Below are 24,947 nucleotides of genomic sequence, written 5' to 3'. Positions count from 1 at the left end.
CGTGACAGGTTTGAATTGCTGCGTTTGTGGGCTGCTGCTGTGGTTTTTTTTCTAACTCAAGGCTCATACTTTCAGTCTTGGCAGTCTTGAACTTAGTTTACAGTATGAAATCTCATAAACAGCTGTAGAAAGTTAAACAAGTATAAATATTGACATTACATCTTGACTTTCATTCAGGCAGATAGCTGTGGCATATGTCTGCATGTGGAGATCTTTCAGAAACCTGAGACAAGCCATAAAAATCGAACAATTTTAAAAATGTGATAATTTTTCCTTTAATTTGATTTATCTAAAGATCTTGTGTGAACTTTGAAATAATGAATCACAGAATGATAGAATGGTTTGGTTGGAAGGAACCTTAAAGATCATCTAGTTCCAAATTCTGTGCCATGAGCAGGGATGCCACTCACTCGATCAGGTGGCTCAAAGTCCCATCCAGCCTGGCTTCAAACTCTTCCAGGAATGGAGCAGCCAAGGATGCTGGATGTCTCATCCCTGGAATGTCAAATACCTTGACAAAATGTCAAATACATTGGCATTTTGCATTCCCAGAAGAGTGTGAAATAAAATAATTAATGTGAAAGCCACATTACAGTACAAAGTTGATAGTTAAGTGTTGTTGGAACTCATGTATAATTAGACACGCCACATTTGAGATACAGGCTTTTAATGTTTTTTCCAGAATGTTCTTCCTATTTGTTCAGCTAGTTTGGCATCTGTATTTTATATTTAACTCTACTGTGACCTAACTTATGAAAAGAATAATGACATCTTCAGAGATTGATAGAAATTGATAGAAATCTGAAAGTTTAGAATTAAAAATTGATATAATTTAGAAATTTAAAACCTGTGAGAACTTTGTTGCGTTTAGCCCAATGTTGAACTGACATTTTATAGAATTACCAATCCCAGCTAAAGCCCATTCCTAATGGGCCTCAAACATCATCTCTACACACTGCAGAACTGATTTTTTCCCTCATTAAACATCTTGATGACCTCCAGTTCATTGCTATCAGATTTTTCACCTTCTGTTTCATCTTGTTTTCCAAACACTTATGAATATGTCAAGCTGTATGAAGGCTGCCATGGGTACAAAGAGGCTCTTGCTCACTCTTTCCACTTAAAGTGATTCTCTGGTCTTACTGTACATTTTTTATCTTCTAATGGGGTGGGGACTCACATGACAATCTTCCTTCTTCCATCCAGCTTAGGTTTTTTGGAACATTTTGGGGACCTTGTTGAATGGCATTTGAAAATCCACATTGACTTAATCAATTATGCAACAATTAGGACTGGTTCTGTCCTACCTATGTGTTTGTTTACATCTTCAAAAGAACTTTTATAAATTTACAGGGCACAATTTGTCTTTCTAAAAGTAATGTTAGTACTGTTTTACTTTGATTACTTTCATCCTTATGTCTGCAGATTTATTTAATCTTATTATTTCTGCCAGTTTGGCTGACAAGAATATATTTTTTTCTGGCCTGTAATTGCAGGGTTCCCTGCTGTCACCTTTAGAAATAATTCAGTTTACTTTTTAAATTTTCCATTCCTTTGCTGCAAAGTTGTTATAACTAAGAGGTTGCATAATTAAATTAATAATTAATTATCTGTTGATAATTAAACTATTGCATTCCTTAACTTCTTTAGAACTGTTGGAAGAATACTGTCTGTTCCTGATGACTCGTTATATCAATTTTGTGGATTATTGATTGTCTGATCTACTAACACTGGTGTTTGAGACAGACCAACGTCACCTCTGATAAAGAAGATACATGATTTGTGAGTCTTCTTAAGCTCATGTTTTATGAAGAACAGATTGAAAATGAAGTTAATATTTTGCTTGCAAAGTACTCTATAAACAAATGTGTCCCATCATACTAGTCATAAGTGGATTTTTTTTTTTGCTTCTTTTAAACATATACAAACTACCCCTCTTCTCAAGATAACTAGAGAAATTTTTCAGCATTTCGAGTGCTGTTGAAAACACTAAGCATTTTCAAGGTTAGAGTTATTGTATCTGGAAGTGTGTGCTCCAGGCATATTTCCATAACTGGGTGAGTTTGGAAGTTATTGCAATTTGGGAAGATTTTGCTCTAGACTTTAAATTAGCTGGAACAGAATAAATTAACTAAATGAAATTAAAAAGAAGTTAGGGTGAAAGAAGGATCAAAAAGAAAAGAATAATTTGAGGGAAGGTAGATATGGATGGTATCTCAGAGGAAATACAGTGGATGTAGACATTTGAGAATTCAGAAAATGGGTTACTTTGAAAATTGAGTCAGAATGGCATATATGTGCCCTTTAAAAAAGGTAGAAATGTTACATTGCTGAGAAAGAGGAAGAGAGGGGAGAAGCACTTAAAGAAGACTCTGGACATGCTGTCAGTTAAAATTTGATCTAGATAGATGAGGAAATTTTTCCCTAATCAAATGATATTTTGCCAAGTAGAATATGAGCTGAGGTGATTTTGCTTTTTTTAAAATGGCATGGAGGTTTTATTTGTGAGAGAAGGTATTATTACCCTTGAAGCATTTTCTGCTTTTTTTTTTTAAATAGTCTTAATAATAACCTGTCAAAATAGGTTTGATAGTTTTCAAACAGCAGAGAAGTGTTTCTAAAGTCATGCCTGATTTTTAAATACTTGCAAATTGCAGAATAGACTAAATGTTAAAATGGCTATAACTCATTTATTAGAGTGGCAGTCATGATAAAAATGGAGAAGAAAGTTAATAAAAGATTTATAATTAAATAAGAGTTATTTGTTGATAGTAAAGAAAAATGTCAAGTTTATCACAGAGTGACTTTTAAACTATTTTAAACTATTTTAATGTCATGAAATGGTAAATATTTCTCTTATAAAAAGCAGCATTTCCTCTGGCCATTTCAAAGCCAAGATTAATTGCATATTCTTTGTAATTCATTTGTGAATTCAGCATAATGTTCTGTGGAAAGTTAAAAGCTTTTTTCTTTGTCTCTGTGACAGAAAGTGGTAACATTGACTATTTTCATTCTTGAATGCTAATGACAATGCATTTAGCTCAATAGCAGTCCACTATATTTTTACATATCAGAATTATAATTTCAGATTTATTTTTATTTTTCCAACAGAATATAAATGAAGAATGATGCAATATTCTTTGTATGTACAGCCTTATAAGAATCTTATTTAAGGAGTTGCAGTAAGACAAACACTGAAAAGAACTTTTCCCTGGTACAATGTGTTGAAGCAGAGGAACTGGAATTGCCCACCTTTGTACAAGCTAAGAAAATGTTTGCTATTTTGTGAGTGGAAGCAGCTCTGGAGTGAATTGAACTTCTGAAAATGCGGCCATGGACTGGTTCCTGGCGTTGGATTATGCTCATCCTCTTTGCTTGGGGAACTTTACTCTTTTATATTGGTGGGCACCTGGTACGAGACAGCGAGCACCCAGATCATTCCAGTCGGGAATTATCCAAGATCCTTGCTAAACTTGAACGGTTAAAGCAGCAGAATGAGGACTTAAGGCGCATGGCAGAATCTCTCAGGTAGGATCTCAAAGTAATTAAAACTGTTCAGAAAATGTTTGAAATATGAAATATCAGAATTTAAATTGTAAGGGTTCTTTTTGGGAGTTTTTGCAAAATTATATTTCTCATTTAAAAGTGTATATAAGTATTTCAATCTGTGCTGTAAGTAGCTGAAAATATATTGCAAAACTTTTAAATCAATAATGTGTATTTAGCTCTGGTCTGATGTAATCATTACTTAGGAGTCATTTAATGGTGTGGAAGTGTTGCTGTCACAATAACAGTTCTGTAGGTGGTTCACCTCTCAATGCCAACTTCAAACAAGTGCAGTTATTATGACATTCATACAAATTAGAACATCTAGTTCTTTATACTTTTGCATGCAGTAATTGGAAGAGCTCATTTTAAAATTGCTGTAAACATTTGTACAGCTTGTTGAGGATAAATGCTGATTTGCTGAAGATGATCTGCAATAGATTGCTGCATTATACAAATTCTTTTATCTTAAGTTTTCTTCCTTGCCTTGCTGCTAGACTTGTAGAAATACTTGTAAAACAGTAGGATCATTTCTTTTTTTACAATTATACAGTCACTGAAATATAACCCATTCAAATTACACAGTGACTAGAAGAGAGTAAATGATTTTACTGGTGGCAGGGTACTGTTTGCCTATCAAGAAGGAGGTAGTAGAGATGCTAGGAGATGCTAAGTGTAAGGAGAGGCTAACTATATTTTAGGCAGTGATAATTTTTCTAAATACCTTTCTATATTTCACTAACCTTATCTATATTCAGATAAATATTACATTTTTAATGGGCAAGTTTTTAAATAATAGCTTATACTGTTGATAATTTCCTACTATTAAAAAAAAAAAGAAAAACTGTATTTCAGCATTCCTTCTCTATGATTCCATTAATGGTGTCAGGATGCTGGAATTAGATGCAAAACTGTGTTGACTGGACTCCGTTCAGCTCTTTTGTAAATATGTTATTTAACAATATTTCTGAGACCTTTCCTCGGAGTGTTTGTATATCATAACCACAGGAGAATCTGAAATTTTAGCATGAGAAAGCCCAAATGACTTTAAATACCAGTTGAACAGCCACACATGTCCAGGTTCAGTAGTCAGTTCTTTCCAGGAATGAGCCAGCTTGAGACTGGAAGATCATCAGGCATAGTTTTTTGTGGAAGTAATCTGAGATTGGTGAAATACTGGACTTCGAGGGAAATGATGCATGAAATATAGGGCCTTTTCATGATTTTTACTCTGCCAAATCCATGGTACTGTTTACATAGAAACGTCACAAATAGTATTTAGAAGTATCCTGGTCAACCTGTGTTATTAAAGTATTGAATCATAATGTGGTACAGGATTTCAGTATCTCATTTCTTTGTTTGCCAGATAAAATAAAGCTGTGTTGAAAATAGCTGCTGGCTTTAAAACTGTCCCATTTATAGTTTTGTAGCAGAGTGTCTCCAGCAGCCCATGGATTGAGTATCTGTGTCCTGGAAGAGATCGCTGCTGCTGTGAGCATACATTATGGAAACAAAAGAACTCTTAACTTCAGAAATCCCATTAGAGGGAAAAGATTACTTTTGCTCCAGTTTATATCTTAAAGTAAAGATATAATTTATTTTAGGCTTTACTGATCAAAGACAGAAAGACTGGAACAATTATATGAATATGATTTAATTGCTAGAATTTTTTGTTTTGTACTGAAAACTCTGATAGTGGCAGTTAAATCTGACTGGGTAAGAAAACACTCTCTACATCAGTACAGGTAATAAAGGGCGTGAGGTAAAAACTTGGTTTTGCTGCCCTTTTCCACTAAGAATTTTTATCTAGAGGATGAAACAGTATATGTTTTGTGGTTAAAACATAGAATATATTATGGTGTGCAACAGGGTTAAGATAATGCCTAAAAAAAGTTAGGAATATTTAATATAAGACCTTAAAGTTACTTGTGGAGGAGTTTATACAAAATGAGAGTGCCTACCTGTAAAATTGGAACAACATCTAGTAACTATACTAGTTAAAGTATTTTGGCACTATTAGATAAAACTTCTGCATGGTAAAAAGCTCCAAGTTAACAGAATTTACTTTAGTGAGCAAAGAAGTTTTGTGAATGTTAGAAAATTCATAATGAATAGTTGTGATATTACTAATGGCTAGTTATGGCAGGCAGGAAGGGGCAAAAGGCAGGTATGGTTACAAGAATTAATAGTTTAATAAAAGTGTAAGTTTTTTAATTTCCATTTTGAAGTTAGAGAAAATGGGTATTTCGTCTTTAATTGTCAGTTAAAATGGTAAAATGCATTTCAGGGCATTTCCATTGCTTAGGCTTTTCCATTATAATGGGTTCCTGTGACTCCTCTGACTCCCTTACCACCTGATAAAAGTGTCAGTCTTTGGGGATGGTTGCGAACAGGAGCTGGACTGTGCTTGTTTCCATCTATCTCTCTATGAAAGCCAACATACAATGAAAAGAAGTGATCTTTCCACCCTGAGATTTGATTCCTCTTTTGCTGCCAATTCATGTAGCAGCTCCTCATCCCCAAAGACAACAACAAAAAAGGAAACCAAAAAGGTCCCTTGTGAAACATACCTTATGTGCATACAAAACCAACCATTCAAAACTTGACGAAGATCATATCTGTGAAAAGGCTTTATAAAATTTTGCTTAACCCTTTTTTGCTCTGTGATTCTTAAATAACATTGATTTTGTAATTTTCTCCTGCTTGCTTCATTTCACACAAGATGTACAAGGGGTAGAATTAGGGTTTTAAGGGCAAGGATAGGTACTTGTTTGGGTTATTCTGGTTTATTTCCCACCCACTGCAACCATTTGTATTTGAATGCTAGATTTTAAAAAATATGTCCTTAAGAATTTATGATTTTTAAAATATAAATTTTTAATTTATTACCCATATTGGTTAAGAGTAGTTCATATTTTTGCAAGGATTTTTGGTGAGTATATTTTTTCTCTATTTTCTAAGATATACCTTTGCAAGAGTGAAAGTTGGAGCAGTCACATCTTTTTGAAAATGGCCTGAAATAAAAATATTCCTTTGGGAACTGAGTACACTTTTGTGGTGCACTTCTGATTACTTGAAATTACATCAGGTACCACATACTACATAGTTTTTATGGTGTATTTAAAAGGCCTTTGGTGAGGAGTTACCATAGTTTTTCTTTTGCCAATATGATGCTTTGTAAAAGCCTTCCTTGTGGGTTAGAAAGAGGCACAGATGTATATTAATGATGCAGAAGATAAATGGAATTAAAGGTGTTTTGTATTTCCTGAGTTTTAGAAATTATGAGCATGAATATTGTAGTATAGTGAGTTTGGAGTGTTACCGCAGTGTGTATGTGATTATAAACAATATTGTGTGAGCAGATCTGGGTTGATTTTAGAAGCAGTCTTGATTTCATTAGTGCAAAATAGTAATAAATCTGAGTTTTTTATAGGTTGTTGTTTTACTATTCTATATCTAGTAGACCTGGAAGAGCCCTTTCAAGGACATTTATTACAGATGTAGGTGTGACAGCAAAACTAGAAATCTTTACTATAATTTTGTAGTTATTTAAAGGAAACTTGAGAGGAAGTATAAAATCAGTAGTTTTACCTAAAAGTTTAACTTACCACTAGGATTGTGATATGACTGCTAAACACTATCCCTGTTGTGTTTAGATGATACAAGGCTTTTAGGAATAAGAGAGTTGAAAATTACAACTTTTGTAATGTCCCATTTTCTTGGATGGAAACTGTGAAGCTGTTCCTTCAGCTGTGCCTTCATCCTTGTCCTCAGCTTTCTTTATTTTTGCAATACATGAATGCTCCATAGTATTCATGTACTTCTTTGTGTATTACTGGGTGGTAGTCAATTCTTTATATTTTAGGGTATTTTGATGGAAGATAAACCTGGCAGTTTAGGAACCAGTAATTTCAGAGTTCTCCTCAGGGAAATAGAGAATCTTGTTAAATGGATTCACACTGTGTTCATGTTATGAATACATCACATTTGGACTACATTTGCTTCCTAGAGTCTTTTAAATATTGCATTTTGTGGAACATGCAATTCTTTTAATAAGTATGATAACCTGTTTCTTACTCTGAATTAGGAGCGTGTGTTATAAAGCATAACAGAGGTGGAAAAGGGCAAAATGTCATCAAGCACATAAAACCAAACACCATTATCTCTGCACATTATTCTTATAGTTCTGAGTGTAGCTTCAGAAAGAAGAGATCAGATTTTAATTTTGAAAAAGTACTAGAGTTGCTTTAATGTTGCTGGTGCTGAGGCTGGTGGAGAATCCAAGCTCAAGATCAGTTAATCATAAACAACTCTATTAAAGTACTTCTATCGATTACTCTGGACAGTTTTTTTGTCTATTAAACCTGTAGAAAGCATTAAAGGGGCTTGGATTGAAGAATAGCTTTGGGTTGATAAAAATTTAAATACTAAAGTACACTTTTCTACTACATTTATTTAAAATATCTCAAGTTTGAAGCTGAGGGTATTGCACAGGCTAATGTTGGAAGAATGAAGATAATTGAACTAAATGGTGGGCACCTCTGCTCTTTTTGCTGTTCTCTGTGCAATTCTGAGTTAAGGGAAGGAAGATGTACAGTGGATATAAATCAGTGCTGATCAGGGCCGTGCTGATCTAAATTGATACAGGATGCTTGCTCTTTATTTGCAGATAACATTGACTCTTTTCTTTCATTTTTATTTACTGAGGAGGTTTTATCTAAGAAGGATGAAGTGACAGCCTGTGTTCTTTTTGTTTGTGTGTGCTAGTGTTCATTAATAATTGAACATGATTTTCTTCTCGGGGAAGAGGAAAAAGTGAAAGAAGAAAAGTCAATTGTGATGTGGCTTTAGTTAGTTATAAACCTTCTAGCTCCATAGAAAGAACCTGGATATAAATGAAAGAATGAGAAAGTACTTGAGTGTGAACTTGTGAAATCTTACATTTTTCCTTTTGCTGATAAATTAGTGTAACCTTTTAGATATCTTGGAAATAGGAAAAGGTTAGAATAGTTTTTATAATTTATGGGGTTTTAAAAACTATTTTTACAATTATTTTACACAGTATGGCAGTTCTTCTAGCTAAATTGAATGTCACTATGATTAATTTTAAGGGGTTCTTTTTGCCTTCAGAGGTCCAGACTAGAGATCACTGCTTTGTCATTGCCCCTCTGTCACCTGAAGGTGATGAGAAAGTGGCTTCAGTCATATGGATTATGTACACAGAATTATTTTTTTTAATCTAGATTACTAACAAGGGACAAAGAAGAAACAGATTATCCCTACAACATAATCTTTTTGATGCTTAAAATTATACAGTAGTATCTTTATTTGATGAGTTGATTATGGAAAAGATAATTTATATTTGCTGTCAGATGGTAGGAAGCAGCATGCAAACATCACACCTCGTAACTATTGAGAATTGAAATAAACCCACTCCTTGGTTTATTAGCTTGACTGACCATTTAAGTGGATTATAATGGTGTTTATTTTGTGTTCATAACTTAATTTACAGTTTTACCATAGTAATAAGTGAAAGATACTCTGTACTAGATGCTTACTGTTTTTTCTACTGCTTAGAATCATCTTAGTTTAGATGAACTTACTTTAAACTCACTTCTCATATTTTAAGGAGTAAAATAGGTGTCAAGACTTTGGTAAAAATTTTTTTGGTAAGAATTCCTGTTTTTCAATAGAGATTCTTATTCATAAGTATGCATAATTACTAGGATATCCTGCACTAGAAGTTACCTACATACAGGATGCCATAAGACTAGACAAGGATTTTAATTCAAACACTTTTCCTTCAGATGTTGTCATATCTCCAGCTCATTTGAAGTACTAGTAGAGGGTAATAACAGCCAAGCTGTGCTGGTTGCAGAGAAAAATATTTTCCTTAATTTTGAGGTGGGATGAAAGTGAGGAAGACAGTAATTCCAATTCTGATGAGGGAACAGGTGTAGAGACACAACTGAAAAAAGAATAAGATATCTTAGTTTCATCCTAAGAAGATGTGATTTTTGGAAGGCCAAGAAACTAGCTTAGAGAATATCCCCCCATCCCAGCTCTTTTATCTAACAGTCTAAGTATAATAAATTTTTTTATTGCAGTGTGACAAAGGAAGATGAATCTTAAATGGCAAAATGGTACTTTTCTTTTTAAGATCTAATTGTATCAAATGATCAACATTACTGTGCTTCTTTGATATCATCCACAACCTTCCTTCTGTAGGAGTCTCTAATTGCTACTTTACAGACTTTCCTTATGCTAAGAGGATGTGTGCACTGTCTCAAGACTTCTTATGGTAATGATTTTCTACCCTTTCACCCTATTGTTCTTCACAGATTCTACCTTTAGGGTGTGTAACTTGTACAAAATAAACTGTTTCATTTTTTTCTGGTAATTTTGTGGTTAGTTTTTCCTTCACAACTCAAATTGTGGTACCAAGTTGGCAGATCACGAACACATTTCCATCTGGTGGTTTTAAATTACTGTAAGAACATAATTGTCTTTCAATATACTTTTTAAAGGACTATTTGTATTGTCCTGGACATGGCAATACAATACTGTATCTCAGTAGGATATAATGCAGTACATTTATTGTAGATACAAATTTACAAATAGATTGTTGAAACAGAGCATATTTAGGGAGTGCACATGTTTAAGATTAGGATATTTTACACAGTTCTGACATACTTGTTCCCTCAGTTCATGAAAAAGCAGATGTACGAGCAGTTAATGATAATTTCTTTTTGTTTACAATAGTAGTTTTAGAACACAAATATTTTTTCAGTAATTTGATTATCCCTAGTAGGATAGGGGTAGGATAGCTTTCAATAGGAAGCTTTAAGACTGCAGAATTTTTTACTAAATCTCTGTCAGGCTATGTAGCTGCTTCTTCTTCCAGCTCTCCTACCCCCTTTTGAAAAAAAGGTGCTTAAATACTATTCTTCACGTGATGCACCTTTCCGTTGCTCACATAAGGTATTTGTTCTCTTCAGCTGTTCTAGGAAAAATGAACTTTTTATCAGTTCCTGAAATTTTATTGGAATTTAGTTATCCAGACCTGAGAGACATTAAAGTTAATAACATCTCAGTAGGATATTTAGAATGCTGTCATTTCTTTTTTTCAGGGAAGGTGCTCCCTCAAACCACTGTTTTCTCCATGCTGGGGGCATCTTTTGTCTGTCAAGGACACTTCCTGTGTACAGTGCTGTGAAGCTCTGTGTGTTTGTGTGGAGAGAATATCTGTTCTTTTTGTGCTCATATTCCTTTATGAAGGAAGAATCATCTTCATGTTCTGCAAAAATTCTGTATTCTTTGCAACTCTAAAGGCTTCTCATTGCACCTCTGCTTGTTCTTTTTCTTTCTAGGGTCAGCTCTTACAAAAGCTTATAAAATGGGGAATGATTTTTAACCAATTTCTCTTGAAGTGAAAATGGTTTTTATTTTCCCTGCATTAAATTTGTAAGGCAAAAAGAACTTAGAATCTAATTTTTAAACTTTAATAATTTTGTTTCATTAGTATGTGGATTCAAGTTGAGATGATGAACAATCTCAACTATGAAACAGCTCACAGATTTCAGATATGTATTTCCATACTTCTCCTGTGCTCACATATCAGAAATTTAATAGATGGATGTTAGAATTGCTGCTGTTTTTTTAGGTGATCTATCCTTTAGAATACTAGAGTTTTCATAAAAAATCATGATAGTGGTACATTTAAGAAGATTGGATCTTGTTCTCAGTCCAGACAGTACATTGAAATCATCCTGTGTGGATGTGTAGGAAGACTTAACTGGAGATGGAGTGCTGGAGCCCTGGCTCCCTAAGAACACATGGCCAGGGTTCAAGAGCAGAATGGCTTTGTGTGCCAGCCAGGTTAACAATTAAACTGCCACAGATGCTATTTTCACCAGCAGAGCCTTGGATTGTTCTTGTTGGTGAGTGGAATTCTTGTAAACAACACAGTTTAGGATCAGGCTGAATCGTACCTTGCAGTGGTGTTGTGCACTGTTTTTCTTCTATGGAACTGTGCTTTTAAAATCTTATCCATATGTTTAATTTCTTCTGGTTTTAAGGAAATCTGATGAAAGTTTATCCGTAAAACAGTATGAAATAAAAATGAGAGGAGAGCTGAATTGCTAAAGCAAATAATTTATCAAATAATTATATTTATTAATAATGCAATTTCTTTATTTTCTGTATCCTAGGATACCAGATGGTCCCGTTGATCAGGGACCAGCTGCAGGAAAGGTACATGCTTTAGAGGAGCAACTTCTAAAGGCCAAAGAACAGATAGAAAACTATAAGAAGCGGACCGGAGATGGTTGGTAGATAAGTTTTATTTTACTTCTAAATCAAGTTTTGGTGTTTTGGTATTTCATGTCACAGATGTATTGGCTTCTTAACAAGTAATTGAGCTACACATACTGATACTTTTATGCCTTTTTTTATTTTTTTTTTTAAGTAGAAGGCCTTGGAAAAGACCATGAAGTACTGAGAAGGAGGATTGAAAATGGGGCTAAGGAACTTTGGTTTTTCCTCCAGAGTGAACTGAAGAAGTTGAAAAATCTAGAAGGAAATGAACTGCAAACACGCATTGATGAATTTCTGTCTGATTTGGGTCATCAGGAAAGGTTGGTTCTGACCTTTAATTTAACTGTCATTTTGTTGTTCAAAGATGTGTGGCAATTATATTTTTCATTGCTGTCAATCATCAGGCCTCTTTATTGTAGGGAGTACCTTTTGTATTATATTAAAATATTCTGTATGAGTTTTGTTCATGCTGAAAAAAATAAATCCAGGAACTGTTAAAAAATCATTGACATCTGTCTTTAAACATAACTCTGTTCCCAACAGGAAACTGCAATGACAGTTTGTGACTCATCAGTAAACAGTTGTACAAAAATAGTTGAATTAACTAAATATACTACCTTAAATCAATGCCCTGAAAAAAGCTGTGATTTCCATGTGTGAAAATCAGTAATAAGGCAAGAGCCTTTGAAAATAACAATATAGTAAAGGGAAAAAAATCATAAGAATTTTCAATTCCTTAGCAATAATGCAAACGCTATTTAAAACATAAAGACAATATGAACTTGATTATTAATATGGGAAAATAGTATAGTCCATTAAATTTTGTAATTTATTATTCCACAATTCCAAAATCCATTTTGTCACAGATTGATTGAGTTGAAAGTGAGAAGGGACTATTCAATTATTGAGGGTTATTATTTATATAAAAGACATGATTAAATTTCATCCAATTAGTTCTCTGCCAAGTGCAGTTTTATATATTTGACTGAAATGAAAGTAGTGCTTGGCTGAAGCAGAATTTTCCAGAAGGCTTGAGATCTTCACTTGAACAGTGAACTGACAGAGAAGCTGCCTCTTCTCTGGACAATTTGTTTCAATATTTATCTCCTCTCAGAAATATTTCTTCTCCATAGAAGTTATTTCCATCTGGGCTTCTTGAACTTTAGATTATGGATTCTTTTGTGCCTTTTAGACTATCTCTGCTAAAGACTGGAACAAGTAGTCTAATAGCAGACTTTCTGACATCTGTCATGGTAACAAGATCACTTGTGTGCACATTATTGCTCTGTTTATAAAGCCAGGATGAGGCAGTCACCACAGTGAAACCTTGAATAATGTGTGTGTTTGATGACAGAAGGTTTTTATGTTGCCGCCTCCCAGGATGAGTCCTTTTCCTCAGTCCTTTCCATTCTACACCAATGATTATTAATTCATTAAGTCTTAATTTGCAACTTTTTGCATTTCTGGACACCCTTATGTTCACATCTCTCTATACTTCAGGATGAGGTGAAACCCATTCAAAAGGCGCATAAACTCCTTTGCATTGAATTATAAAACTGCCCTGTAGACCTCTGTAAGTTGGGAGATGAATTTCACTGTGGTACTGAAAGAAGTTGGTATATGGTGCAAGCAATCACAACTGCTCTTTTCTTTTCCTCTGAGGATTTTTGTTTTGAGTACAAGTACTCTTTCAGTTGTCACGGTGGTTATTAAATATAGAATAATCTGAAGTCTCTTTAGTCTTAGTAAAATATCTGTGTAGACCTGAAAGAATATCTGTGTAGTCCTCAAAGAAGACCAAAGTCATTTAAGATAAAATCAAACAGCCATAAACTAGTTTTTATTAAACTCAATCTAGACAATGTGATTACACTAGAGAAATTCAAAGGAATTGCATTAGAAAAAAATGGACACAAAAATGTTTCTACAGTATTCAGCCTGTGTTCCTGGTGCATTTGCTATGTTGCCTTCAAGCAGTAGAATTACCTTGTGTTGCACTTGAATGCACTTCTTGGTTGCCTCTAGTCCTGAGGAAGTTTTTTCCTGCACCTTTGAGGTCAAGCTGTCTCCTTCTTTCCCTTTAATCTTTCAGTCTTGTTTTGTGAATTGCAGGAAAATTCCCAGTTCTTTGTGTGCACATCCTTTGGCAAGTGATGCACTGCTGTCTCTGGGGTGTTCTTTTCCCTTACAATGCACAGGAGCTCCCCAGGGAAGGAGCGGTCTCATCTTCCCTGCACACTGTCCATCTGGTCGCTTCTCTGAAAGGAACATAGCATAAGTTTGGAATGAGCAAATCAGATGTTCTCATTCACTCTGTAGAAGCACGGGTTTTTTTGTTTGTTTTTTGGGGTTTTTTTGTTTTGTTTTTTGTTTTATTTCTTTGTATGGGTTTTTTTTGTTTTGTTTTTTTACTTATTACTGTTTGTTTGATTTTTTTAAGTACATGTACGCTTTTTGAATTTTTTTAAAGGGATTAAACCTGTTGCCAAATGCTCTTTTGTATGCAGAGCTGTCTTAAAAAGTTATATTTTAGATAAATGGAGCACTGCAAGTGCAGCTGGTATTACCTTTATATATATACACACACACATATAAATATAAATAAAGATATCTCAGAAATTCCAATATGTATTATAATCTAATGCTTGGATTAGAAAGATTAGTGTTAATTATAAGTACTTAAAGGAGTTTTTCATGCTGTCCTTATGTGAGAAAACAAAGAGGTGGGTATGAAATGATGAGATAGTTTTGTAAGGAAGGAGGCTAATACTTATTTTGTTTTGTTTGTGAGGAAAGCCTGCTGTGTCGTGGATTAAGACTTGCTTTCTCAGAGATGATAAACTTCAGTTTCTGTGGTTCTGGACAAGTAGTATTAGAGTTCTTTGTTAATCTTGGTGATGTTAAGCAAATTGTTCGCTACGTACATGATAGTGCTCCTTGTTGGATGACTTAATCACTGTTGGCTATGTCCTAGGAGCTGTGTGGATTTTCTCTAGGAGAGTGCTGGTCTTGCATATGGTTTTGTTAAATATTGCAGTACTGATTCTGTTTGAGAAACACGGCTGCCCATCGTAAGAGTTTCCTTGAGAATGACATAATTGTATTCTTGTAGTTGCTATAGGGAAGAGGGCTGTTGAGAGTAAATTCATCTAAACATTGGAAAGACTATTTGATATTGAGTTATTAAAAAAGAGCAACTTAATCCTCTAGTTGTCATGGTTGTTTCCTGTGTTGACAAAAGTTGTTTGCAAGGTGGCTGTTACTGAGTTAGCTTCATTCCTTCTCCTGGGGAGTAGCTGTCATCAGGGATTTTGTGGTAACTGGCCAACATTTGATGCATAGCGTTCGGACAAATTTTCACATGATTTCCTTTGAATTACATATTTTTGTTTGAGTTTTTATTTGTTAATATAAAATTTTTAGGAGGTTTAAAGTATGTTTTCATACAACTGGAATAAATGTCTAGCCCGATTGTTAAAAATGCTCACCCTTCCCTCTTTATTTTGGCAATCAAATACGGATGAAACACAGCCAGATTTTTTCCTCCATTCTGCTTTCCAGGAGCAAAATGCTTTTATGTGCAGCTCCAAGATTTATTTTATGATCTGAAGCAACAGCAACAAGTTGATATTGTTGGTTAGTAACCCAGTGAAAGACCAAGTCTGACGTAGTAAATATCTGCAGTGCTGCTGTGAAGTTTCCTGCTATTTTACCACCTGCAGTAGCCTCTAATAACCCTGTGCAGGCTCATCCTTTGTCTGCACTGAGCTATCTTGGGCTCGTGGGTCACCACTCCCTACACTTTTAACTCTCTGCTCATGCAGCATGACCCTGGTCTTTGGTATTTGTGTCTCTCCTAAATCTGTATTAATAAGTTATCACAGTGATCTGTCGCACTCAAAAAACCCTGACAGATGTGGCTAGGAAATGCACGTTTCTGAGCGGTAACAATCAAAGAAAGAAAGTCTCTGTGATTGTGTCTTAAAATAGCGCTACCTTATAATCATTTCTGTGTGATAGCAGCAGTGAATTTTTCACCTCCTGGTTTACTTCAGGGTTTTATATTTTTTTTTAAAGAAGATTATGGATACTTTCTGAAAACTCTTTCATGAATTCATAGCATTTCCTGCAAATCATTTGATACTTTTTATGGTTTGTACTGAACAAAGCTGCCTTTACCTAATGTGGTGAGTCACTGAGGCTGTGTAAGGACGCTCTCACCATTTCTCTTACCTCAAAAATTATCAAAGTAATTATATTTCATCTATAAGGCTGATAATTAAAACTAAGCTACTGCCTTTTCTTTGTCATGGTCACCATAGGTAATAATCTAAAAAAAAAAAAAAATTGGGCAACACATTTTTCCCCTAGAAACAGGAAAAATTACTTTTGAGCTGACAGAAATTTTTATTTTATTGTTGTTACTTTTTAATTGGTAAGCTTTGTCTTTTCAGTTATTTTTTCAATATTTAATGGAAATATATTTCTGTAAAGTATAGGGAGAGTACACTGATTACTTACATCCCAGGTACACAAAAGACATTTTAAGGCTAATGAAAGAGCCTTTGAAAATGGTTTAAAATGTGGCTGTGTGGTTGCACAGATGCTTTTAATGAGAGGGAATTTTTTTCATTTTTTTAATGTTTAAACCTTAACTTTGTGATTTTTTCTTTAAACACCCTTGGTTACATCCTGATTGGGAGGAAAAATATATTTAAACTCCCAAGAAAATGCATTGGTTTCCTTTTCTAGTATGCTTACTAGCCTATGTGTTTTCTATAAATAGGGAAACTGTCCTAAGAGGAGCAGACCCTTTATCTGTTCAGTTATCTGTATATAATCCATTGCATTAGAACTAGTCCATCATTAGTTCTGTTCTAATTCTCTTTAAACTGTGTGTGCATGTTACTGTAAGTATTATGTATCTTTAATAGTTACTGATTTAAAACTAGTTACCCAGTGATGCTTTAAATTAATTTTTATGCAAAGCCGCAATAGGATGTTTCAAGCTCAATTACCTTGTAAAAGAAAATCCAGTTTATATCGTTTCAGATTAGAATGTAGATAAGGTTCTACCAGTTGATTGACAGAAGGTGAAGATTACCGCTGCTGAATAATTTGGGTAAAATATTTAATACAGCAGTAATAGATGCTATAGTCAGTGTCTCTGTTACCCTGTGTAAAAAGCATGGGGATAAAGACCAGAATGACTGTATGAGAATAAAACTACAGATCCATAAATCCAGTTATTAAATTAACAAGAGAAGTTTATCTGGTAACTTTGCTGATAAAGATAGGGCTGCCCTAATTTGATTTATCTCAGTGTTTACTGCTTAAATATTGTGTCATTGGAAGTGGTTTCCTAGTAGGGATATGCAGCCTACTCTTCTCACTTGTGTACAAGGGATAGCCTTGGCTAATTGGGTTTGTGCTTCCATCGCAAACAAGTGCTGCCAACAGCTTGACAAGACCACTTCAAATGTTTTTTCTTACCCTCACACTGTTTTTTGGTCACCTCCAAAATTTCTCTGCCTTTGTTCTGTTGCTTCTCTTTCTAGTGATCAAACTTGTGGTTTATCAAGAATTTCAGGCAATAAATAGCCTGAAATTTCATCTGAAGTTCAGATGAAAGTATTAAGAAAAGTGGTTCAAACTTTAACATTGTTACAGAGAAATGCTTAGCAATATTAAATATTCTCAATCTATGAAACCAACTCTGAAATTACTGGTTCTGAATTGGGCCACATTTATTTTTAGAGTAACCATTAATGTTACTAGAAACACTTTGAATAGTTTGTCTCTAGTTTTCTATTTCTTCCCAAAACCCACAGAGGTTTAAAAAAAAGAAATCTTTTCCAAAGTGGTACTGTTTGGACAAAATCAGTAATTTTGACTAGCCTGCAAATTTTAACAAATAAATGCTATATATTTTTATTATATATACTATATTATATATATATAGCGCATATATATATATATATGTATTATATATTTATATATATATATATAGCATATATATAAATATATCCTATATATATAATGCTATATATAATGCATAATAAATGCTATATATTTTTATTTTCATGATGATGAGTTCTTTATTCTCTTTTTTGGCCAATGAAATGTTAAAACCCTAAGAAGAGAATCTCTAATGTATTAGATAATCTCCATTTAGTATTTAAGGCTGTGAGTCTGTTTAGAATTTTTAATTTTTAATTGCTAATGGGCATGGAACATTTGTTAGATGAAGGACACAGTCAGTCTGTCTTGGCTGCTGTTTGAAGTGTGCAGTAGGAGATGGCATGAAGAAACTGATTTTGAAGCTGCAATTGAAATACCACTTTAATTTGTCTTTGATTTCATTTAATCCTCCAATTTAGTAACGTTAAAATTGTTTTCCATGGTTGCTTATAGGTCAATAATGACCGACTTGTACTACCTCAGTCAAACAGATGGAGCTGGAGATTGGAGGGAAAAAGAGGCCAAAGATCTAACAGATTTGGTACAGAGAAGAATAACTTATTTACAGGTAAGAGGATACAGCTTTTGATTCAAGGTAAACATTTCTTTCTTCTTATATACATAGCACTTAGCTAAAACCTTGCAATAGGATAATTACATTGCAGTTTAAAATGAATGTTGGTATATGGATGAATTATGTAGAAAAGAAATTATTGCATTTGTTTCAAACATCATTTTATATGTATATGGAAGGTAATATTCCAAGGCACTCATTGGAGCTTGTACTTTTGTTGTTGTTTATTCTGGTTTATTTGTTTCTTTGTTTGTGGGGATTTTTTTGATCTGTAGTTTTTACTGGACTGTACTAACCTGTTTGAATTCTTCACTTTACTGTAAAAGATAGTTAATTCTCTTGAATTTTTTTAAGTTTTATTCTTTAGAGTACCAAAATGCATAAATGTTTGCATAATTTAAAAAATAAAAATATAAAAGTCTTTGTATCAAACTTCTGAGCTAGCAGCCCATTTCTAAAAACAAGGAAGTAAAATTGAAGTGCTTGTATAGTGTATTGTCTAGTTCTAGATTGTTCCAACATCTGTTTGGGATGTCTCTATGTGCTCATATTTTTGAGTGCATAAGACGTTTTTAATATATGTGCTTGTGTGTGTGTATAAAATTTAAACTTGATCTGAAGGTGTTGGGACTTTTTTTCATGACTGAATGCATGCAGCTATTTATGTAGTGATCAAAAAGATATTTAATGTAGTATGTTTTATTTGTACTTGGTTTATTTTTTTACAGCATTGTGTGCAGTTGTTTGGTCACTCCTAATACCTGATCTTTTCTCTTGTGTAAATAGCTGAATTTGTTTCTCAGGTTTTCATTATTTCACAGTTGAGCTGTTGGAACCCTTTCTACTGTGACCAAACTAAGTATTTGTTGCTTGTTATATAAAAAAGACACCCTTCTGAGGAAAAAAACCCATCTCCCTAAGTTGTGCAGGAGTCATTACTTTATTGTACTTCTTCAACTCATTTCTGAGAACTGTTCCTTATTTTTTCATTTTGATACTACTGTTTAGCAGTAGTATGCTGTAACTGCTTTTCATGCTGATAAATATAGACTTTCTCTACCTTTTTCTTGTCTTTCACTATCCATTTGCTGTCCTATTTAGTAATATAACTGTGCAAGTCATCAAAAAGAGCACAAAGTTATTTGCTTTAACAAATATGCACCAATATAAAGTGATCAAATGGTTCAAAATTATACACATTTATATACCTCTATTAATAATAAAACTGTATTTAAAAATAAAATATTCAATGACCCCTGCTCTTCAAGTCAATGCCAAAAAGAATTATATGGGACATATTTGTAATTTTTTTTTAGTTAAGTATGAAAGTACTGCATAGTTTTTTTCTGGTACATGTTGAACAGTGACAGCTGCATTATTTTGGGACATCTCCTTGGGAAGTCATTTAGCTGTATGATTGTGAATAGTGATGACTGCTATTTCATTTGGGTGACATTACCATAAATTTGATTTAATGGTGCTACATGTAGCTAGTTCCCTATAGTTGGAGCAACATTTAACAAGCTAGGATTTGATATTTAAGAAAAAGGCCTTATTTTCAGATATGTTTTTTATCAAACAGTTGAAGAGAATGTGCAAGAGAAGTCAGATGAGAGCACCTTGTAGTGCTGTAATCAAGTGAGTAAATGATAAGGCAGCAGTTTTCTGTCCCTTCTCTTTTGTGCTTATTTTTGTTCTGTTTATTTTAGGAAGTTTGTGATTCAGTATGCAGTCTAGCAATAGCAGAGTATTTTTGCCTCTGATTTAAAAAAAAAACCCAACTTTTTGTTCAGCTTTGAAGGTTAAAAATATAATCAGGTGAGAAAGGCTTCTAAGTACTCAGCAACACAACAATTATATTAGTCATAGTTTGCCATATTCTAGTCCTATTCTGCAATACTATTTAGCTGGGACTTTGTATGCATGCAAAGAAGAGAAAGTTGGTCACAAGACTTTTTCTGAGCTTTCGGGAGTTTGCAGTATTTTTGTTCATTTAATGTCACTTAGATTTTTCTGTTGTAGAGTGTATTAAATCCTCTCCCTCACATTAAAGTTACTGATTGATATTTTTAATAAAAGTGCTCATGCTAAAATGACAACAATAAGAAAAGGCTCTGGGCACTTTGCATACATGCAAAGGGATGCACCCCTAACAGCTGTAATTAATCAAATCAAAAGTATATTATATGGTTTTGGTATAATAGCCACCTAAGAAAGTGTGGTCACTGCTGATATCTGTGTGAGGTTTTCTCTAGGATTGAGGAACACAGCGTGTTTAAGTCCATCTGCATGCTGGGATGTTTCACTCCAGCTGAAACTTGCGTGTCGTAGGAGGGTAGGAGCAAACTAGAGGAATTAACATTAGAGGAAGGTTTGAGATCTCTGTCTCTCAAATCAAATATCTGCTATTTCTGACTAGGGAGAGAATGTTTTCTTCCAGCAGCTGGAAGAAACTTCTGATGGTTTGTTTGGTTTTTTAGTTTCTTTCTTTGGATTTTTTCTGCCCCCAAAGTCTTGAGGGGAGCTGGTATGAAAAGAAAGGATTACAAATGACATCACAAAGGAAGGGGAATAGAAGATGGTATGAATTGCATTTGTGATAACTAGGATGAGAAACACCCATTTTTGTCATATTTCTCTAAAAAAAATGAGATTTTCCAAAGTTTCGAAGTTCCAGTGTTTTTAGTTACATTGTTCATAGAAGTTATTCTGAGGAAGATAAAAGGTGTAAACTCTGGAACAGGTTGATGATCTAATCTTCTCTATATTAAACGATGTTTAGCTTGGTAAATTTTTTTGTTTGTTTGGGATTTTGTGTGAGTTTGTTTAATTTTTGTTTGGATTTTTCTGGTATTTGTTTTTACTGCAGTTGTATGGCTGTTACTTTACAGGGCTTGACATTCGTGGAGGTCCCTTTCATCTCTCTCTTGATTATGTAGATCATTAAATTGGAGATAGGAGTGTGATGAGCAGTGTCGTTAGGGTTGAGAACAGAATGTACTACCCATTCAAATCAGGGATTTATAATCTTCTTCTGTGACTTTTGTGCCAGGAGGAAAACTCTTTTGTCAGTCTTAATTGGTTTTGAAATTGACTGTTATCCTTTATCAGCTCAATACTTTGACTGGTTGCTTTAGATGGCAGTTTTGGTTATGAACACCCAAGCTATTCTGATGCATGAAATATAACTTTTCTTCCTTATCAATGGATGATATTTCCACTTTTTCCTGGAAACATCAGTTGAAATGGCAATATAGCCAAGTATCTCTACTTCCCTTTTTCTTTTAAAATTCTCAATAGACAATTGAAGCTCAAATACTGCTTTGCCTTTTTGCTACTTGAGTATATAAATTTGAAAAAAACTCACAGTCATAAAGAAATTAATTAAATAGCTTCCTTTTTAAGTCACAAAGTAATACTAATAGATATAGTTTTTAGTTAAGTCTACAAATAATGATAAAACCCAAGTAGGTGCATCATATTAATATTGGTAAGCAGTCACACAATCAAATTATGTTTCATTGTGTGATTACTACTTGATTTCCATAATACTGTTCATAAGCTATTATATGAAGCTTGCATTTGCATGAAAGAAAGTGATAAGGGCACACCTTGACAATACTTGAAATATGCCATTGATTAAATGCTTTCATTTTAGAGGACACAAGCATTTGGAGGTAATGGCAAGTGTAGAAAACATAATCTAAGGGCATTTTCTAAAAAATTCACGGAGATTATCCCTTTCAAAAAGAATAGTGTTGTGGCTTTACCCAAGCTGGCACCAAAGTACTCCCCATGACACCCACTCCTCCTCCTCCCTGGTGGGACAGGGAGGAGAATCAATGGAAAAAATCCTCAAACATACAAAAAACCCACAAAGAAACTCCATTGTGGGTTGACATAAGAACAGCTTAATAACTCAAACTGAGCAAATATAATATCAATGACAACAGTAATAATAAAAATATAATACTGCTGATAGTAATGATATGAGGAGGTGTTTTTTCATGGAGATCTTTCTGTGTGGGCTTGTAGAGAATACTAGAAAAGCCCTTTTCTTTTCTGAAAGACTGTGGGAAATACATTTGTTGTAATTTCAAAGATAACTGTTTGGTTTAGTCTCAAGTTATCCATTAGATTTGTAATGACAAAAGTACTGGTCTGAGAAACAGAAATTTGGAATGTAAATTTAATATAATTTATTATTTTCACACCTAGTTAGGCTTTGAATCAGGTGTATTTAAAATAAAAAAAAAATACTGAAGTTATAGCACATGTTGTAGAGTTTTGGGTTTGTTTTGTTTTGGATGTTTTATTATTTCCCCCCCCCCAGTCTGAATTGTTTTCTCCTCCTTTATACCACCAAAAGCACAAATTAATTTTCTTTGAAAGTATTTTAGGATTCAGAATGTTCAGATTATCTTTAAGAGCACTTGAAGGAGAGATCTCAGTGCTCCAGACAGGGATCACTGTTTTTTTAAGATTTGATTTTATTGTTGCAAATTTACAGAAAATTGTATTTAAAGTTGTTTAGGTGTGAAAGAAACAGAATTTATATTGATGCTCAAATATCAGTACTTTTGCAACTTATCTGAAACTTTCATCCTAGAGATGTTATGGAAGACCTTTCTGGAATTTAGAAGTGTGTCTAGAGCCATGCAAGTATGAATACATACAAAAAAAGTACTCTCTTTTATGTAATGGAAGACTTCTGTTGATTATGATGTTGTATTGTCCACATACCTAAAAATTCCAGATACATAAAAATATTTATTAGTTTGTACTTTTAAACATAGCATTCATACAGTGTGGGCATTTGTCTCCTAACTTGTGGTTTCTTGGTTTCTGGAAGTGAAGTATGTTATTTTATGTAAAGTGTATGCAGATTAAAATTTTGTCCTTTATCAGTCTGCTGAATGTGTTTTACATTCTGTGTTTACTATGTGGTTAGTAAGCCTGGGAAGCAGTTTCTTAATAAGCATTTCTTTTATTCTGTACCATTTGTTTTATTCTGTACCATTTGTTTTATTCTGTACATTGTAGACAGGTGGAAATTTTCTTTTATTGGATGACATGCATGTTTATTGAAAGACAACTAAAAAATTTGAAAAAATGCCAAAGGAAAAAGCATTCCAACACTGAGAATCATGTTGATGAAATGTGAATTCAGAGTCCAAATGTTGGCTTATACTGACAGATCTACAAATGAGGAAGTAATTTAAAATCTTGAATGTATTCTATTGTACATTGGGATAGTGAAGAACGTTCAATAACTGCTCATGTTCACAGTGAAGAATTCTCGTAAAATTTTCATGGAGCTGAAGCTTACTCATCCATTTTAATCGGAGATGTATTATAGTGGGATGGCTTCTGTGATTTATGACATTTGCCAGTTTTTCAGAAAAATGCAAGCCTTTGGTGTATATTCTCTTCAGCTCCACTTTTTCATCTGTCCTCACAGAACCCGAAGGATTGCAGCAAAGCTAAGAAACTTGTGTGTAACATCAACAAAGGCTGTGGCTACGGCTGCCAGCTTCACCACGTGGTGTATTGCTTCATGATCGCGTACGGCACCCAGCGCACGCTCATCCTGGAGTCGCAGAACTGGCGCTACGCCACCGGCGGCTGGGAGACCGTGTTCCGGCCCGTCAGCGAGACCTGCACCGACAGAGCGGGCTCCACCACTGGCCACTGGTCAGGTAAGGCTTCACCACTCACAGCATTTCTCCTGGCTTTTGGCAGCGCCATTCCCACAGAATTAATTTGTTGTCTCTTCCATGTTGTGTGGAGCATGATGACTATGACTGCAGTTGTGCGTGTAAGCGCCTTTTACATCTTGTCTGTTGTATTGAAAGAAGTTCCTTGATAAGATAGCTCTGCATTGGCAGAGTTTTTTTTAAATAGAAAAGCTTTTTATTTGAGATTTAAATTAAAATTTTTCAGCAGGCTGCTGCTGTTTTCTCTGCTAGGTATTAATCTAATTTTCATGGGAAGAGCATGTTCAGTAGAGGCTGTTGTTAATAAACTCTTCAAAAAATGAGGGATGTTGCCAATATTAAGCAATAGAAATACAAAAGAAATACTATCCAATAGTCATTCGCACCTCAACAAAATAAAGAAATAATTGAAATAATTCCCAATGCACGTTGAGCAGATCCAAAATTCATGTTGTAAAAACAATGACAATGTTAAATATTAATTTTATTTGTACATCAGCAAGTTGTTCCATTCTTATATCATGTGGAGCAATTTGCCTAGAATAAGTGGATGGGCACTGATGTTTGGAAGATCAGCTAGCTTTGTTTGTGTGAAAGTAAACAATATTTGTTTTAAATGACATCTTTCTCCATGTGATTGGTAGTCAAAACATACCAACATTTTATTCTTTTCACTAGGACATTGCATACCCAGTGCATATGGAATCTTAAAGTAACTATTAAAGTTTTACAGGTCTGAAATTACCTTAATTAGATTTACAAAATCCAGTTTACAGAGTGCATGTAAACTTGCATGTTTACACATTAAAACAGTGTTTGCACATTGAAATAGC

General features: G+C 34.0%; 1 protein-coding gene across 3 annotated transcripts in view; it reads left to right on the top strand.

The window, feature by feature from the left end:
• Nucleotides 1–24,947, top strand: part of FUT8 (fucosyltransferase 8) — a 104,297-nt gene that overhangs the window by 47,655 nt on the left and 31,695 nt on the right. For 2 of the 3 annotated variants that reach the window (XM_014252116.2, XM_088057860.1), the window contains exons 4-9: nucleotides 1,651–1,782; nucleotides 3,112–3,528; nucleotides 11,757–11,872; nucleotides 12,014–12,182; nucleotides 18,277–18,391; nucleotides 23,859–24,096. In XM_014252116.2, the coding sequence (XP_014107591.1) occupies nucleotides 3,326–3,528; nucleotides 11,757–11,872; nucleotides 12,014–12,182; nucleotides 18,277–18,391; nucleotides 23,859–24,096 (841 nt within the window). In that variant the 5' untranslated portion in view covers nucleotides 1,651–1,782; nucleotides 3,112–3,325. The remainder of the gene's footprint in view (nucleotides 1–1,650; nucleotides 1,783–3,111; nucleotides 3,529–11,756; nucleotides 11,873–12,013; nucleotides 12,183–18,276; nucleotides 18,392–23,858; nucleotides 24,097–24,947) is intronic. The other variant, XM_005522417.3, reaches the window with a different exon arrangement.

Source organism: Pseudopodoces humilis, chromosome 7 (assembly GCF_049639895.1).
Source record: "Pseudopodoces humilis isolate 2021_Gansu_Grassland_sample_001 chromosome 7, ASM4963989v1, whole genome shotgun sequence".
Lineage (NCBI taxonomy): Eukaryota > Metazoa > Chordata > Aves > Passeriformes > Paridae > Pseudopodoces > Pseudopodoces humilis.
The sequence above is the reverse complement of the archived record's forward strand: the minus strand, read 5'-3'. Positions and strand labels throughout refer to the sequence as shown.